General features: G+C 38.4%; 1 protein-coding gene across 4 annotated transcripts in view; it reads right to left on the reverse strand.

Annotated features, from left to right (window-relative positions):
- The window catches only part of LOC309792369 (phospholipid-transporting ATPase IB-like), a 75,512-nt gene that overhangs the window by 12,728 nt on the left and 50,656 nt on the right, over nt 1-12,128 (reverse strand). For 3 of the 4 annotated variants that reach the window (XR_014291684.1, XR_014291685.1, XR_014291686.1), the window contains one exon: nt 10,431-12,102. Coding sequence is in view for 1 of the 4 variants with exons in the window: in XM_082601952.1 (XP_082458078.1) it covers nt 12,016-12,102 (87 nt within the window). In the remaining 3 variants the exon portion in view is untranslated. The remainder of the gene's footprint in view (nt 1-10,430; nt 12,103-12,128) is intronic. The other variant, XM_082601952.1, reaches the window with a different exon arrangement.

Below are 12,128 nucleotides of genomic sequence, written 5' to 3' on the forward strand. Positions count from 1 at the left end.
TGGCGCAGTGGTTGAGAGTCCGCCTGCCAGTGCAGGGGACACGTGTTCGTGCCCCGGTCTGGGAAGATCCCACATGCCGCAGAGCGGCTGGGCCCGTGAGCCATGGTCGCTGAGCCTGCGCGTCCGGAGCCTGTGCTCCGCCACGGGAGAGGCCACAACAGTGAGAGGCCCGCGTACCACCAAAAAAAAAAAAGTTACTTACAAAGAAGTCATTATTGAGACACATAGATTGGAACAGATCTACCAAATCATGACTTAATTTTTCTAATTGATCCAATCCTTTGATTCAACAGCGTATTTAGAAGCATGTTCCTTAATTTTAAAATATGTGCGGTTTTCTCTAATCTATTGCTGTTATTGGTTTCTAGTTTAAATTCCTGGGATCAGAGAACATATTCCATATGATTTTCATCCTTCTGAATTTATTAAGACTTGTTTTATTGCCCAGTATGTGGTCTATTTTGGTGAATGTCCCATATTCATTTGAGAAGAAGGCGTATTCTGCTGTTGTTGGGTAGTTTTCTATAAATGTCAGTTAGGGCCAGTTTGTTATAGAAGTGTTCAAATCTTCTATACCCTTTCTGAATTTTCATCTATAGTTTCTATCAACTACAGAAAGGAGTATTTAAAACTTTGACTGTCATTGTCAATTTACTTAATTTGTCATTTAATTGTATCAAATTCTGCTCCATTTCTAATAAGTTCTAATAAGCTATGTTATTAGACACTTTACATATTTAGGAATCTAATGTGTTATTGATAAATTAACCCCTTTAAAATTAAGAAATGTCCATCTTCACTATTAGCCATATTTCTTTTTCTAAAGGCTGTTATTTGTGTAATTAATATAGCCACTCCAGTTTTCTTTTGATTAGAATCTACATGGTAAACCTTTTTCATCTTTTTCCTTTTGACCTATTGGTGTCTTTAAAGTAGATTTTATTGTGGAAATCATATAATTGTGTCTTGATTTTTTAATCTGACAGTCTCTGCCTTTTAACTGGAGTATTTAGAACACTTGTAGTCAATGTAATTATAAATATGTCTGGATTTAAATCTACCATCTTCCTATTTTTTTCTATTTGTTGCATTTATTCTTCCTCTTTACCTCATTTCTTGACTTCTTTTGGATTAACTGAATATTTTTTAAGATTTTCTTTTATCTCCACTATTGGCTTACTAGTTATACCTTTTCTGTTTTTGTTTTTCTTAGTTGTTCTTTAAAAATTTACTTTAAACATATGCAATGTATCATAAAGTTCAAATAATAATATACTCCAGTTCCTCCCTCCCATTCATTGTGCTATAGTTACCTACCTGTAACTATAGATAGATACCTAGAGTTATCAATCTATATTGTGCTGTAGTTACAAGCCCTACAATACATTTTGCTTTAAATAGCCAAATGTCTGTTAACATGATCGAAAATGGGGTGGGAGGGTCTCTTATGAATGCCCACATGATTAACACTTCTGTTGCTTTACATTGCTTTGGACAGACCCAGATCTCTTTCTGGTATACTTCTTCTTTTGCCTGAAGAGCTTCCTCTAACATTACAGGTATTACAGGTCTTCTGGTGATGAATTTTCTGTTCTCTTGGTTTGAATTAGTTTTTATTTCACCTTAATTTTCAAAAGACATTTTTGCTGGGTATAGAATTTTGGGTTAATGGATTTCTTTTCTTTCAGATCTTTAAAGATACTCCATTGTCCTCTATGCTGCATGGTTTCCAATGAGAAATCTGCTTTTATTCTTAGATTTATCTCCTGTATGTAATTCTTGTTTTTTATCTGGCTGATTTAAAGATTATTCTCTTGATCACTGATATTCAGCAATTTGGTTATGAAGAACATTTCTGTGTCATTTTTTAGGTTACTCTTCTTGAGAAGAGATTGTTGAGATTCTTAGATTTGTGAGTTTACAGTTTTCATCAAATTTGACACTTTCAACCATTATTTCTTCAAATATTATTTTTTCACCTTCTTTCTTTGGAAACTCTAAGTTTATGAAAATTAGAATGCTTAATATTGTACTGGAGCAAAGTGAGGCTCTGTTAAATTTTTCCGATTTTTCTCTCTGGGCTTCTCTATTGCTATGTCTTCATATTTAGTAATTTTTTTCCTGAACTTTCTAATCTACTCTTAATCCCATCCAGAAAAATGTTCATTTTGGATATTGAATTTTTAAGCATAAAGTTCTATTTGTTTCTTTTCTATATCTCCATTTTTCTCCTCATTATATTCATGTTTTCCTTTATATCCTTGAACATGCTCATAAGGTCCTTATCTACTAATTCCATCATCTTATAATTTCTGGACCTGCTCTTACTGATTTATTTTTGACCTTCTACGGATCTTATTTACCTATTTCTTCGTATGCCTTATATCCTTTAGTGGATGCAAAACATGGTGAATTTTGTGTTACCGAATGCTTAATTTTGTTCTTTAAAAATTGTTTGCCTATCTACAGATTCAATGCAATCTCTGTCAAAATACCAATGGTATTTTTCACAGAACTAGAACAAATAATTTTAAGAGGTGTATGGAAACACAAAAGACTCCGAATTCCCAAAACAATCTTGAGAAAGATCAGAGCTGGAGGATTCACGCTCCCTGGCTTCAGACTATACTACAAAGTTACAGTAATCAAAACAGTATGGTACTGGCACAAAAATAGATACATAGATCAATGGAACAGAATAGAGAGCCCAGAAATAAACCCATACACTTATGGTCAATTAATCTATGACAAAGGAGGCAAGAATATACAGTGGAGAAAAGACAGTCTCTTCAGTAACTGATGCTGGGAAAACTGGACAGCTGCATGTAAAACAATGAGATTAGAACATTCTCTAACACCATAAACAAAAATAAACTCAAAATGGATTAAAGACCTAAATATAAGATGGGATACTACTGATATTAAACTCCTAACAGAAAACACGGGTGGAACACACTGTGACATAAATTGCAGCAATATTTTTTTGGATCTGCCTCCTAAGGCAAAGGAAACAAAAGCAAAAACAAATGAGACATAATCAAACTTAAAAGCTTTGGGAAACAAAAGAAACCATCAACAAAATGAAATGACAACCTACCAAATGAGAGAAGATATTTGCAAATGATAAGACTGATATGGGGTTAATAGCCAATATATATAAACAGCTCATATGACCCAACATCAAAAAAACAAACAATCTGATTTCAAAATGGGCAGAAGAACCGAACAGACATTTTTCCAAAGATGAAATGCAGATGGCCAACAGGAACATGAAAAGATACTCAACATCACTAATCATCAGGGAAATGCAAATCAAAACCACAATAAGATGTCACCTCATGGGACTTCCCTGGTGGTGCAGTGGATAAGAATCTGCCTGCCAATTCAGGGGACACGAGTTTGATCCGTGGTCTGGGATGATCCCACATGCCATGGAGCAACTAAGCCCGTGTGCCACAACTACCGAGTCTGCATGCTACAACTACTGAAGCCCATGTGCCTAGAGCCCATGCCCCACAACAAGAGAAGCTACTGCAATGAGAAGCCTGGGCACTGCAATGAAGACCCAACACAGCCAAAATAAATAAATAAAATAAACAAATTATTTTTAAAAAGAGGTTATCTCTGGATGATGATAAAAAAAGATATCATCTCACACCTGTCAGAATGGCTGTCATTAAAAAGAACACGAATAACAAACATTGGCGAGGATGCAGAGAAAAGGGAATGCTCGTACAGTGTTGGTGGGAATGTAAACTGGTGCAGCCACTGTGGAAAACAGTATGGAGGTTTCTCAGAAAACTAAAAATAGAACTACCATATGACCCAGTAATTCCACACCTGGGTATATATCTGAAAAAAACCAAAAACAGTAATTTGAAAAAATACATGTACCCCAATGTTCATAGCATTATTACTAACAATTGCCAAGGCATGGAAGCAACCTAAGTGTCCATCAACAGATGAATGAATAAAGGAGATGTGGTATATATATATATTGGGTTGGCCAAAAAGTTCATTTGGTTAATGAATACATTATTCAATAAGGTTCTTGGTGAAAATGAAAAATGTATCTTTTTACTTAAAACCGAATGAACTTTTTGGCCAACCCAATATACGCATACATATATTTGATTACACACACACACACACACACACACACACACACAATGGAATACTACTCAGCCATAAAAAATAATGAAACTTTGCCATTTGCAGCAACATGGATGGACTTGGAGGGCATTATGCTAAGTGAAATAAGTCAGACAGAAAAAGATAGATACTGTATGATATCCCTTATATGTGAAATCTGAAAAATACAACAAACTAGTGAATAGAAGAAAAAAACAGCAGACTCACAGATATAGAGAACAAACTAGTACTTACCAGTGGGGAGAGGGAAGTGGGTAGGGGCAATATGGGAATAGGGAAAAAAGGGGTTATTATTGGATTATGTGAAATCATGTGTGTGAAACTTTTGAAAATTGTAAAGCACTATAGAATTTAAAGAAACTATATTCAATTTTTAAAAATTAAAAACTAAAAAAAAATTGTTTGTGTTCTAACATGCAGGTAAGTGACTTGCAAATCAGCTTAATACTTTTGAGGTGTGCTTTTAAGTTTCGTTATGATGGGTCCAGAATAGTGTTTATTATGGGACTAATTCATCCTTATTTTTAAAAGTGTGACTTATGTAAGGAATTTCCCCAATATCCTGCGTAGTAAGTCTTCCCAAACTGGCTGATAGGAATACAAACTGTTCCCAGCCCTGAATGAGCTCCAGGAGTCTAGCTTACTGCTTTCTGGTGGTTTTTTCCTTAGCTTTGGGCAGACTTTCCTCATGCACATACAGATAAATCATCAGCCAAAGGCTCAAGGGGGCTCTCCACAGATTTCCAGAAACACTCTGTCTCTGTATTTCTCTGTGTCTGCACCTCTTTTTCTCTCTCTCCATGTCTCAGTACAATTTGTCTATCTCTGATACTCCATCTGGCAAATTCTAGCCCTCTTGGCCCACTGAATTCAGTCTGTATCTTCAATTCAGTAAGACAGGTGGGCTTTCTTCTGGGCCCATCTTTCTTCACTGTGGCCTAGAAACAGGCCTGCTCTCAGAGATCACAGCAATGAGCAGCCTGGTGTCTAATGCTTGAAAACTGGTATTTTTCTGGTATTCAATTTTTTTTCTGGTAGGAGGGTAATTCTGATAGCAGTTAGTCATGCAGGAGCAGTAGCAGAAATAATGTATAACCTCTAGAAGTAGTATGACAACTCATTCAAATTTAGTTATCAAATAAGTAGACAGAGTCTATCTCTGGCATTGCCAGTAATTGCCACCAGGGAAGTCCCTCCATCTAGTTTTTGAATTCAGAATAACTCAAGTAATGGTATGGGATTATTTATTGTTAGAAAATTCCACTAAAATGGAAAATAGTATTTACTGTAGGCTTGATATAAAAATTCATCATTTAGTACAAACACAGTGTGATATTTCCACAAGTACAAATTTTCTACCAAGAGGCTTAAAAGGACATGGAATTATACTATAAACATACACACATACCCACATAGACACAAAGGTAGACAACTCTAAATTATATGTATTAAATGGAACGGGTTTAGGTAGAGTTCAGCAGTTTTTACTTGGCTTAAAAATATGAAAACAGGGACTTCCCTGGCGGCGCAGTGGTTAAGAATCCGCCTGCCAATGCAGGAGACTCGGGTTCAAGCCCTGGTGCGGGAAGATCCCACATGCCGCGGAGCAACTAAGCCCGTGCACCACAACTACTAAGCTTGTGCTCTAGAGCCCGCGAGTTACAACTACTGAGCCCGCGTGCCTAGAGCCCGTGTCTGCAACAAGAGAAGCCGCTGCAATGAGAAGCCTGCACGCAGCAATGAAGACCCAACGCAGCCAAAAATAAATAAATTAATAAATTAATTTTAAAAATATGAAAACATTGTACAGGCAGATTTAAAGAGATTTTGATTATATTATCAACATACATTGGGTACAAATGTCATGTAGTTACCCTAGAATGATCTGCTATGATTGAAAACACATGTGAAGAGTTTAGGCTTCTGTTATCTTTGATAAAGGAGGCAGGAATATACAGTGGAGAAAGGACAGCCTCTTCAATAAGTGTTGCTGGGAAAACTGGACAGGTACATGTAAAAGAATGAGATTAGATCACTCCCTAACACCATACACAAAAATAAGCTCAAAATGGATTAAAGACCTAAATGTAAGGCCAGAAACTATCAAACTCTTAGAGGAAAACACAGGCAGAACACTCTATGACATAAATCACAGCAAGATCCTTTTTGACCCACCTCCTAGAGAAATGGAAATAAAATCAAAAATAAACAAATGAGACCTAATGAAACTCAAAAGCTTTTGCACAGCAAAGGAAACCATAAACAAGACCAAAAGACAACCCTCAGAATGGGAGAAAATATTTGCAAATGAAGCAACTGACAAAGGATTAATCTCCAAAATTTACAAGCAGCTCATGCAGCTCAATAACAAAAAAACAAACAACCCAATCCAAAAATGGGCAGAAGACCTAAATAGACATTTCTCCAAAGAAGATATACAGACTGCCAACAAACATATGAAAGAATGCTCAACATCATTAATCATTAGAGAAATGCAAATCAAAACTACAATGAGATATCATCTCACACTGGTCAGAATGGCCATCATCAAAAAATCTACAAACAATAAATGCTGGAGAGGGTGTGGAGAAAGGAAATCCTCTTGCACTGTTGCTGGGAATGTAAATTGATACAGCAACTATGGAGAACAGTATGCAGGTTCCTTAAAAAACTAAAAATAGAACTACCATACGACACAGCAATCCCAGTACTGGGCATATACCCTGAGAAAACCATAATTCAAAAAGAGTCATGTACCAAAATGTTCACTGCAGCTCTATTTACAATAGGCAACATGGAAGCAACCTAAGTGTCCATCGACAGATGAATGGATAAAAAAGATGTGGCACATATACACTATGGAATATTACTCAGCCATAAAAAGCAACGAAACTGAGTTATTTGCAGTGAGGTAGATGGACCTAGAGTCTGTCATACAGAGTGAAGTAAGTCAGAAAGAGAAAAACAAATACCGTATGCTAACACATATATATGGAATCTAAAAAAAATTTTAAAAAAAGGTCAGAAGAACCTAGGGGCAAGACGGGAATAAAGACACAGACCTACTAGAGAATGAACTTGAGGATACAGGGAGGGGGAAGGGTAAGCTGGGGCGAAGTGAGAGGTAACATTGACATATACACACTACCAAACGTAAAATAGATAGCTAGTGGGAAGCAGCCACATAGCACAGGGAGATCAGCTCGGTGCTTTGTGTCCACCTAGAGGGGTGGGATAGGGAGGGTGGGAGGGAGGGAGATGCAAGAGGGAAGAGATATGGGAACATATGTATAACTGATTCACTTTGTTATAAAGCAGAAATGAACACACCACTGTAAAGCAATTATACTCTAATAAAGATGTTAAAAAAACAGAACAAAACAAAAAAACTCTCAGCAGTCTAGGAAAAGAGGGGAACTTCCTCACCTTGATGAAGGGCATCTATAAAAAACCTACAGCTAACATTATACCATGAAAACACAACATGCTGGGAGAAAATATTTGCAAACTTCATTTCCGACACAGGAGTAATATCTAGAATATGTGGAGAACTCTCAAAAGTTAACAGTGAAAAAACCTAACAATCCAGTTAGAAATGACAAAAGATATGAAGAGACATTTCACTGAAGAAGATATGCAAAGAGCAAATAAGCACATGAAAAGTTGCTCAACATCATCAGCCGCTAGCAAAATGTAATTTAAAACCGCAGTGAGGGCTTCCCTGGTGGCGCAGTGGTTGAGAGTCCGTCTGCCGATGTAGGGGACGCGGGTTCGTGCCCCGGTCCAGGAGGATCCCACATGCCGCAGAGCGGCTGGGCCTGTGAGCCATGGCCGCTGAGCCTGCGCGTCCGGAGCCTGTGCTCCGCAACGGGAGAGGCCACAACAGTGAGAGGCCCGCGTACCACAAAAAACAAAACAAACAAAAAAAACACGCAGTGAGATCTTACTACACACCTATCAGAATGGCTAAAATAACCAATAGTAGTAACACCGAACGCTGGCAAAGATCTAGAAAAACAGGAGAACAGATACTTTGCCAGTGACAATTTAAAATGGTAAAGTCACTCTGGAAAACAGTTTGGCAGTGTCTTTTAAGACTAAACATACACTTACCATATGACTCAGCAAATGTACTCTTGGACACTTACCCTGAATAAGTGAAAACTCATGTTTACACATAAGCCTATACACATGTTAACAGGACTTTATTCATGATGGCTCCAAACTGAAACCAACCTACGTGTCCTTCAACAGGTGGAGGACTACACAGCAATAAAAAGGAAAAATGATGGTTTGTGTGACAACTTGGATGGATCTGAAGGGAATTATACTGAGTGAAAAAAAATCCAGTCTCAAAAAGTTACGTACTACATGATTGCACTTTTATAACATTCTTGCAAGAACCCAGCTGTAGGAAAAGAGAACAGATTAGCCACTGCCAGGGCTTAGGGGTGGGTGTGGATATAAAGGAGTAACACAAGGCAGATCCTGTGGTGATGGGGCAGGTTTCTACCTTTTATTGGAACAGGTCTGTATCTTGATTACTCTGGTGATTATGTGAATCTACACAGGGATAAAAGTGCATAGAGCGACACACATGCACACATACACACATGTGCATGTAAAGCTGATGAAATCTGAATAAGCTCTGTAAGTTGTACCAGTATCAATGTCCTGGTTTTCATATTAACACCTGTATTATACAGTGTTATCTTTGGGGGAAACTGGGTGAAGAGTTCACAAGATCTCCTGTAAATATTTTTTGTAATTTCCTGTGAATCTATAATTACTTCAAAATAAAATGTTTCAAAACATATTTCCACAACCAAATTTAAAGCTTACACAGGTATTTTTAAAGTCAGAACGGTAGTTAGAAGATTCACTCCCATATCTTGGCTATTGTAAATACTGTGCCCATCTACAAAGGAATAAAGATGTGGTATATACATACAATGGAATATTACTCAGCCATAAAAAAGAATGAAATGATGCCATTTGAGACAACATGTATGGACCTAGAAAGTATTATGCTAAGTGAAATAAGCCAGACAGAGAAAGACAAATACTCTATGTTAACACTTATATGTGGAATCTAAAAAATAAAGCAAATGAATGTATATAACAAAACAGGCATAGACAGAGAGGACTAACTAGTGGTCACCAATGAGGAGAGGGAAGTGAGGGAGGGGCAAGATAGGGGTGTGGGATTAAGACACAAACTACCATGTATAAAAAAAATTAAGCATGCACACATGAAAATAATATAGTATTGTAAATGAACTATACTTCAATTAAAAAAACCAATACATAAATAATAATTTTTTTAAAAAGTAGCAAGGATATATTATACAGCACAAGGAAATACAGTAGTCATTTTGTAATAACTTTAAACGGAGTATAATCTGTAAAACTACTGAATCACTATGTCGTACACCTGAAACTAATATAATATTGCAAATCAACAATACTTCAATAAAAAAAGGAAGATTCACTTCCCATACCCCATAACCCTTATACACTACATACTAGAGAAAACATGCTTTTTCAGAAGCAATAAAGGCATGGCAAACTTTCAGAGCCCATGAAAACTGCAGTTATGGATCTCTTCGTGGGTCCATTTTCAGGAAAACAGGGGCCCTGCCGCCCGGCGCTGTGCCAGTGTGGCTGTGAGGATGGCAGCCCACCAGGGGCAGCAAGGCTGGCTGCAGTGTGGAAGCCACAGCCCCGCTGCCCCCAACACGGGGACGAGGGCGGGGACGGGTTTCTTTCATGTTATTTTGTTCATGTGGAGACAATGCTAGTGAAAAGTTTTCTTTTGCACTTGCTTCAACCACCAGTGCTAAGTGCAGCCGAGACACAAAAGGAAAGAGCGTGCGTCTGCGAGAACAAGGCCCTTCCTGTCCCTTAATGGGATGTCAGGAAGGCAACGATAGCCTTGGGACAAGATTTCCCATGTCAGGAGGAAGACAGCTCAGAAGCCCAGAGATTTCTGGTGCCTTTAATCACCAGGAGGCTCTGGAGCCGGCAGAGATGCACTTCGGTTCCAAACAGGATATTTTTTTTTAACCACAGATTATGTCAACAAGTTATCATGATATCATAACAAAAAAATGTTAAGCAAAATATGTTAAATCGATTTTATGTGAGCAAAAGCTTAAAGCAGGATTATGTAACAGTATTTTAAGTGAGATAAATACGAAAAAAACTAAACTATCAAGTTCTATGTCAAAGGTAAGATCTAACTCCTCAAGTAAAGAAAGTGTTATCTCCTTTCTTACCTCAATGATGTATATAACGCAACATTCTTGTACAAATGATACAATATGCATTTGGTCACTCGAAAATAACTCCAAGTTCCATGGACCAACAGCAGCTTCTCTAAGTAGCTAAACTAAAAGACAGAAATAATGGTCAATGGAGTTCAAAGGAACCTACCACTTACTGACCAACTCCACAAAACGTTGTTTTCCCACCTCAGCAGTTCCCACTCTGGAGGACAGAAGCAGAATGAAACCTGTTCCCAGACAACCTGACGTGACTGTTCACTGTGAAGGAATTTTTTTAAAGCTTTATAAAATTAACTTATATCATTAAAATAAATGAATAAACATCACCTTTTTGCCCAGGAGATTCTGCTTGGATTTTCACTTGTCACCTACAAGGCTTTGAATTTAATCTGATCCACATCTAGGACCTTAATCGTGAGAAGGGGGTCAGAATTATTTAATGAAGTAAGAACCTGGAAACAAGAATCTCTGTCACGGATTTTTCTGTCTGATCAAGTCTTATAGGAATCGTAAGACTTATGGGAATCGCTTCCCCCATTTCCTGTAATAAATATATAAAGAGAAAAAGTAAAATTAAAAAGGAGGTAACGTGTGATCTCTGCAGCACGCCTCAGCTGCCTTACCTCATCTATGTGTTCCTTTTCCACAGCACTTTGCACCTTCAAACAAGTGAGCAGGGCTCACTGCTCACTCACTGCTTACACCCAGGATTCATGCCTAAGATGTGGGAAGCACTCAATAAACATTTTGGGGGATGAATATTCGGGAGAATTATTCCACAAAACGAGACATTCAGTAATTGTGACCACAAAAATTAAATACTGACCTCAAAGTGGCATAAGGTGGTACATATGGGAAAAAAGAGCCTTTCAAAAAAGACTGCTTAAGAGTTTGGAACATGAGAGTCAGGATGGGGAGGGAGATGCTGAGTCATAAAATGCACAGCTACACTGAAATAAGTGAATTCAAGAAGGCAGCCACCGTTTGTTTTTACCTAGAGCTTGCTATTAAACCAATCATTATAGACAACACTCCTATCGCCCCAATTGTTAGCTTTGCACTGATTTATTTGCGGGGGAAAAAAGACATTTGAAGTCAAAGTTGTATTTCCTGGGATGGTTTTAAAATATTAAGAAGTTTAAGAGGAAGAAACAAATACTCTGCTCTTTTTTTTTTTTTTTTTTTTTTTTGCGGTACGTGGGCCTCTCACTGTTGTGGCCTCTCCCGTTGCAGAGCACAGGCTCTGGATGCGCAGGCTCAGCAGCCATGGCTCACGGGCCCAGCCGCTCTGTGGCATGTGGGATCTTCCCGGACCGGGGCACGAACCCGTGTCCCCTGCATCGGCAGGCGGACTCCCAACCACTGCACCACCAGGGAAGCCCCTCTTTTCTGAGAGGAAAAAGATCTAGGTTGTGAGCAGAATGTTACACTGAACCTCTCTGAGGAAGGGAGGGTCGTGCATTGCAAGAGGCGGCAAAGGAAAGACGGCTGGACCCTCGGCTCCAGCCCACCTGTGGGGGGGCAGATGGGGCGGAAATGGGAGAATGGCCACTACGGCCCTGGGGACAAGACTCACCCTGGAGGAGTATGAAACAGCCCACAGCGTGGAGGACACCCTTCTGCCCAGCTCCAGTCCAAGAGCTGCTCTCAGGTAAAATCGAGACTGAAAAACAAACAAAAAGAAAAACG

This window comes from Mesoplodon mirus (genome assembly GCF_964341445.2).
Source record: "Mesoplodon mirus genome assembly, chromosome: 17".
NCBI classification, from domain to species: domain Eukaryota; kingdom Metazoa; phylum Chordata; class Mammalia; order Artiodactyla; family Ziphiidae; genus Mesoplodon; species Mesoplodon mirus.